General features: G+C 39.0%; 1 protein-coding gene across 1 annotated transcript in view; it reads left to right on the plus strand.

Moving 5' to 3' along the window:
• The window catches only part of fhit (fragile histidine triad diadenosine triphosphatase), a gene marked incomplete in the record, with an annotated part of 456,026 nt that extends 449,293 nt beyond the window's left edge, over window positions 1–6,733 (plus strand). Inside the window, 2 exon segments of the mRNA XM_032512982.1 lie at window positions 3,920–4,030; window positions 6,605–6,733. Coding sequence (XP_032368873.1) covers window positions 3,920–4,027 — 108 coding nt within the window.
• Between the last annotated feature and the right edge of the window lie 671 nt (window positions 6,734–7,404).

The following is a 7,404-nucleotide window of genomic DNA, read 5'->3' on the forward strand; positions in this document are numbered from 1 at the left end:
CACTTTGAGTAGTCGTTAAGACTAGAAAAGCGCTATATAAATATAGCACATTTACATTGGCATCTCCCCATGTGCAGAGCAACAGCATGGGGCCTGGTTTGAATGGCTTGATGGGTTAAAGCTATGTATAGTTGATTTGTTGGGTAGAGTCACATTAGGGTCAAAGCTAAACAAAATTATTTGGATGAGTTACTTAAAAGGCATTGTTTCAAACTGAAAGGTATGTTAATCTTCAATCCTCAAAATATTACGATGTAAATAAAATGTTTCATGAGCTCACAGCTACATCTTCCAATATTTTGCCTATAAGGGAGGCGATTTTAGAGCAGAAAGCTCAGAGCATTTTTAAAGAAAACCATTTTGGATGAAATTAAAAATTAACATCTTATTTGAATGAGTTTTTTTTCAAATGTTTTTCTTTAATTTCCTTTTTTGGGAATAATTGGCATTGTAAAATAACTTTGGACCATATGAGCCTCATATCTGATTTCAAAATGAAGAACAATTGTTAAGCTATGGACTTGGCTGTGTGATAGAGTCGCAGCAAACATGTACACAGTAACTCAAGTCAGATATCATTATTTGCAGAACACTACCACTGAGATATACATCACCTTAATAATAGTTATGTAAATGAGTTCATATAAACTTAAGAATGCATAAAGACTTGTTTAATCCACTTTGTGTTACCAGCTTTTGCATGAGAGTTTTACTTAGAAAGTATTTATGAGAGTTTAACCAATAACCAAACACAGTAAAAAAAAGGATATACGAAATGATGACCTTCCTCTTGTGGGATTGCTCCATTGCCACTGGAAAGTTGTATGTCCTTTTTTTTGGCTAGATGTCCATTACCTTACGCTTTCTTTGTGTTGACATTCTAAACTCTGATCGATTTCTGAGGACTATGATTAACTACTCTCCAGATCTCTGCAAGGTAAATCGAGGCTGCTAGGTAGAATGATCTGTCCAATCTGAGAATTTGGTTGAAGCACTTAAACAACCTTTGAACGTACGTACGTATTTTCATGTTCCACCAAAAGACGTTCATTCCCGAGGCTATTCTGCAGCGGCACCAGGGCTATGTCCGACACCCAAGGCAATTGTGACTGGTTTAAAGACATGCCAATAAACCAGAGCACGTTTTTCTCCCATCCCAGAATGCTGTAATGCTGTGCAGTCAGTGTAGACTAGCCAGACCCCCCTCCTCAGCGCTGCGGAGGAAGGTCTGGTGAAACATAGACCAACAACAGTATTAGTAGTAAATGTAAATGAACTGTTGTTATATTACACTTTTCTAGTCTTAACGACTACTCAAAGCGTTTTTACATAGTACAGGAACCATTCACCATTCCCACACATTCATACACTGTGGACGAGGCTGCCGTATGGTGCCACCTGCTCATCAGATAAACACTCACACACATTTGGCGCAGCATCAGGGGGCAACTCGGGGTTCAGTGTGTTGCCCGAGGACACTTCGACATTGGACTGCAGGGCCAGGGATCAAACCACCAACCTTCCGACATTCCAATAAGTATAATATCAGTAGTAGTAGTTTCTTTCAGTTTCTAAAATATCTAAATTAGCAACAGTTTACACTGTTCAACACTGCTGTGGGCAAAACCACTGAGTTTACTTAAATTCTACTGTGATTAGTCACAAATTTAGCCTTATATGTACACCATGCAGTTTCTGTTTTTTGTCATATAGCGACCCCTAGTGTCACTGTGGAGTACTCATATTTAACGTTACTGTTGAATGCAGAGTTGTCTCTGCACTCACGGCCTGATCCCCCCCCCTTCTTGCAAGATTTTGCAAGGCGTCATCAATCAAATTTCCATTGTTTTTTTTTGCCAGCGCCGCCCACTCCGCATTGCTATCAGGATGATTCTGTTATAAAGATGTACAAATCTTGCATAGTGGGCCTTTAATAAGCACATACAAGTTATGCTCCAATTTTGAAAAATGGAGCCCAGACTGATCTATTTAAGATGGATATAACGGAATTTCAATCCCAAACATAAAGCATATTTACCATTAATATAACATATATATATGACTTAATTTTGTGTGAGTTACATCATTTTAAAAGATAACCACTTGATTGGGCTAACTTGGACTGCTGAATCCTCATCTTCAGCCGCATTTCACAGTGCATTTCTACACAGTCGAATAATGTGAAGTTTGCCCTTCACTTTAATGTGAGACACCTTGTAGGTAGTTTTTAAGGCCATATAAACTGAAAAACTGATGATAGTGACCCATAAAACTGTTAATACAGAAACGGGCATGTCAGTAATGTTTCAACACATTACAGACTACAAACCTGGCACTCCTAACTATTTTCTACTGTGAGATAATTAACTAAAGTAACTTTTAACCAATATTTAATTTCTAGTAATCATTCATTCATAGACATTTTAATGGCAGACATTTAGTCTCATTACAGGTAAAACGAAATGCATTAGTAATGCCTATAATAATATTTCAACATATTTTCTTTAACTTTACTTTTACATTACTAGGGCTTTAACGATATGGAAAATAAAACCAAAATCGCGACACTCCACGAACCTGTGTCATGGAGTGAGAAGGCAGAATTGCGACAAACCCCTTCCACCACCCAGAGTTACTATTAGTATTAGTCCTTTTGGTGCCTTGTTACTGTTTTGACTGGTATATGTAGCTTACTGTAACAATGGCTAAAAGAGAAAGGGGGGCACCTTTAACGCTCACGGAGGTGTAACTTACGGGTGGCCGTTGTTCTGACTCAAGTTCCTGGGTCTGTTTCCCTACGGTTCATTAAACTGCCATTAGAGTCCTTAGCACCGGAGTTAAGTGCTGACCGGGATGGCTGCTAGCTGGCTGGGGGCTGACTGTGGATGTGTCCCCGGCCGGGGCTGTAATGATAGTGGATGGCTGCTAGCTGGCTGGGGGCTGACTGTGGCTGTTCCCCCAGGCCAGGGCTGTAATGATAGTGAATGGTTGCTAGCTGGCTGGGGGCTTACTGTGGATGTTTCCCCCGGGCTGTCTCTCATCCCGACTGAAGCCTTGCAGCGCCAACAGTCTTAGGCAGAAGACAGTGGTGTGCAAGCTAGCTAAATTACTATTAGACTAGTCGTCTATCTATGCAGTTAACGCTACAGATTGATTGGGTTAGGTAGCCCAGAGTTGTTAACCATAGTCAAAACAATCATTTTAAAAACAACTGATTTGTTGAACAGTGTTGTAATCTTATGTTACCCACCAAGAATTACATTAGCATTAGCTACTTGTCAACCAGCACCTTTACAGTAGGCACCAAAACACCTTTTCTCTTCGTTCCCCCTACAGGATGGGAGCAGAACTGTTACCACTATTCTCATTCCAACGAGTTGATGAACCACTGAAACAATTTTGTAAACATTATTTAAAAGTACAAAAGAATCTTTGGTGTTGGATCGATTGATATTGAAATCAATCAATATCACAAACTGCCATGACACTGGGCTGCTCAACAAAGGGGAATGAAATGCCACAATCCGGGACGGACTGACACATGCGGGACACGATCCCTGGTCTCTAGGGTGAAAGTCCCGTGTTGTTCTCCCTGCGCAGATTTTCGGCTTTTCAATACTACTCCCTACCGTAATCATTCTGTGATCACGAATCACAAAAGATGCTTCCAATTGAAGTACATTACTTTAAAAGTTGTACATGAAAATAACGTCATTAACGTGACCTCTACACAAATCAATAGATTAAATAATGTGACCATTTTACCAACTGCCTTAAAACCGGGTTGGTTTTACTGTGTGCCATTTTAGCTTCAAAGACATTTCACACAAGGATCCATGATCAGAAAATTGAACGGTAAACAAAAAAACTGGAGCTAATTTGTTCTGACATTGCACTGTTACACTGTTGGTTTTTGCAGTTGCAGAAGCATGACCGAGAAGATGAGGACATTCCCTCCAAGTGGCGATCAGAAGAGGAGATGGCAGCAGAAGCTTCAGGTTTGAGGAAACTGCTCGAGACGCCCTAAATGGTAAAACCAAAGGCACTACAATAGGCAGTCACTTGGCAGCAGATTAAGGTCAGTTTAGGATTCAATTGATTTTGGATAGACTGACATAGAGGGGATTAGCCAGGGGGAAAAAACATCTATATCCAAAACCGTTTAAATTGTATAACAGTGTCACAAAATCACAAGGTATTATGCACAATATTTGTAACTTAATCTATTATCTTGATATTTTTTATGTCAACTGGCTGTTGGCATAACAATGTAAGTTAGTCGGACAACTTTGGTCTTTACTGAACTAGCTCTGTGAACTATCTGAGGAATTTAATTTTATATAGACATCCATGTTGCCAAGGGTGAATCCTGGTCACCTAAGATGTACCTATCCTGTGAAATAAGTGCCCACATTATGAAAAAAACACTTTTTCTGTCATTTGGGGTGTGATGTTTCTGGTGCTTCCACACGCACACAAACTATCCATGCTGTTTTGAGTGAGATCCGGTTTCTGAATGTCCTCTGCCTTCAGTCTTCGGGTGAGCTGTTCAAAATCTCCACGGCTTTCTACGTCACTAGCCAAGACAAGGTGGCTAAACGTAGCATGCTAGCTCATTCTCAATGGCAAAACACTGCTACAACACACACTAGTTGACCATAATCTCCAAAAGAACTACTTCCATGTCCCTGTTCTGCAGGTATTCCACAAGTCCCCCTCGTCTAGAAGAAGTCTCCCAGCTAATCCTGCCTTGTACTGACCAAAGTAGTTTTTGCAAAAAAACTCTCCAGAAAGTGCCATTTAATGGTTTATTTTTCAATTTTTTTTCCTGGGGGGGCATACCCCCAGACCCCCCTAGGGAGAGCCCCATCCCCCCACATATAACAAATCCCAATTTAAACCCTAAAGGATAAAGACCCAAAGAAATTGCTTTGTACGCGGAAAAATATTGCCCCCCCCAAATCTCACTCCAAGGTTTTGGGAAAAGTTGGCAGCCCTGAAAAAAGATAGCATAGAAGTGAGATGTCTCACTCTGTAGCTTAAACAGAGACCTGAACACACAGGGTGAAAAAAAGATCTGCAGCCATGTGGGGTACAACAGAAATATGGTGTTTTATGAACCTGAAAATGAGCGTAATATGGGCCCTTTTATATGCTTAATGGAGTGGCACAAATCTTTTGACAGACAATATTAGCTCGCAGGTGATGTATCCTAATCTAATGGAGGTCCTCTGTCCTCAACATCAGGTTGACATTTGTGCAAACCCCAGTCGGGAATGAGCAGGGCCCTACAGGCAATCAGAGAGGGCCAAAGATATTCAAAAAATATAAAAAAAATTCAATCATTGACAACCAAAATCTTACCAAACTGTTAAACCACCAGTTAAACCAGCCTATTAGGTGTGTGGTGGAATGTGATGGGTTAAATGAGCTGTCGACCTTGCAGAATTGTGCTTCCTCTGCAGTTGCTAGGGCGAAAATATGTGTGCCTTCAGAACTCTGATTAGTGGTCGAGCTATAGATTTACAGGGGGCAGAGCAATAGATGTCAATGAAAGACACATTTCAAATGACATTTTGACCAATCACATTTTTACTCTACATGGGCATGGCTTTGTTGTCATTAACTTTAATAGAAGTTCTGCCTACTGTAGGGGCAAAAATCACAAGCCAGCATCTCCAGTAAACTACAAAGCTAGCCTGTAGTTTCACCACTGTGGCCAGAAGGAACTTTGCTGCTGCTGTTGAGGACCATACTGTATGAGGAGGACATTGTTTTCCACACTGTTAAGTTGAACTTTTAATAAAAAGTTGGAGTTAATCAGCAAAGACTGGCCTCCACCAGAGCTTCATTTGGTGCAGAAAACCAAGGCTTTTGAGAAGCATTTACACATTAACTTCATGTTCAAGTAATGCAACCATCAAATGATAAGGTCTGTAAAATTGAGTAGGCTGTCATGCCAGATAAAATTAGGCTGTCACTGCCACTGTTTATTTATGTTTATTTGGGAAATCATGCAGAATTACTGGTCAATCTTTAAAGGTACCAACATTATGCAGATTTGCAGGAAATCTGCATAATGGCATTTTCCCCAAATAATTTACAACATACCAATTATATTATTATTTATCAACAATATTGCTTGAGTTGGTGGGTTCCAATATGCTGTGATCACTGTTCACTATCCATGGTCTGAAGGGTCTGTTACAAACGGGTACTTCATGATGTGTAGACACATTAAATTTAGTTGTTTTTTGCAAACAAGGTGGAAGCCCACACAAAGCTTGTGTGGTGGTGCGATTATTTCTAAAAAAGCTTTGGATTTTTTTTAAGAAATCCATTTTTCATGTAATGGAATATAATCAAGTAATTGCTCTTTTCTAATAAGAAATCTTTATTTTACTTCTGATAAACTCACAGGTAATTGTTTTTATTTAGTTTAATTACATATATGCACATTTTGTACTTCAAATGACAAGTAAAAACTATTTGTAGGAAAGATTTAGTTATTTAATTGTTATTCCATGTTTCATATGTTTTCATTTCCCAACTTACTTTTGGAAAATCTAAACAGTAAAAGAGTTTACTGTTCATGTCTCTTCAGGATGGTGTCCAACACTTCATGCATGGGTCTGCACTGGACTGGACTGGAAGATTACAGAAACACCTGACAGTAATGTGGAACTATAACGACTTGTCACTGCTACTTGTATGTATGGATGTATTTTTGTTCCAGAATAAAATAGCAACTAAACAGCTTGTGAATACTGGCATTCTTTTAAACAACTAATATAGTAGTAGTAGTAGTAGTAGTAGTAGTAGTAGTCGTAGTAGTAGTAGTACTAGTGGTACTAGTAAGAATAAGACCATTAACCTATTTGTGCAGTCAAAATTACTCTCAATTACTCAAATTTGACAAATAGGAAATGCATGCAGATTAAGGGATTTTTTTTTTAATTTTCCTTTTTTTTTGTGTCTAATTGAAAAATAATCTTTCAACTTGGTCCACTTTTAAGCATGATCGCTGCAGTTGGAAGAGGCAGAAGAAGCTGCAGTGTGCTGTAATGTGCTCACCTTTAATTTACATATACTTAAAGTGCTGCACACATTATTCAAAGTGTATAACATTATGAAAAGGATCCTTGCAGATCAACCTTTTTGTAAAGAGTAAAATCCTATTTTTGTCCATTTCTTACCTGACAAAATGAGCTACCCAACGTTTAAATACAATTATAGAGGAAGTCGTAGATATTTCCTTACTGATGAAATGACCTACACTATTTTGATTACATTTATAGGAGGTAGTAGTCCACTCTATTTCATACCTGACAGAATGAGCTACCCTACCTTTAACTACATTTATAGAGGAAGCAGTCCATTCCCACAGATAGTTCCTACCTGTCA

Source organism: Etheostoma spectabile, chromosome 4 (assembly GCF_008692095.1).
Source record: "Etheostoma spectabile isolate EspeVRDwgs_2016 chromosome 4, UIUC_Espe_1.0, whole genome shotgun sequence".
Lineage (NCBI taxonomy): Eukaryota > Metazoa > Chordata > Actinopteri > Perciformes > Percidae > Etheostoma > Etheostoma spectabile.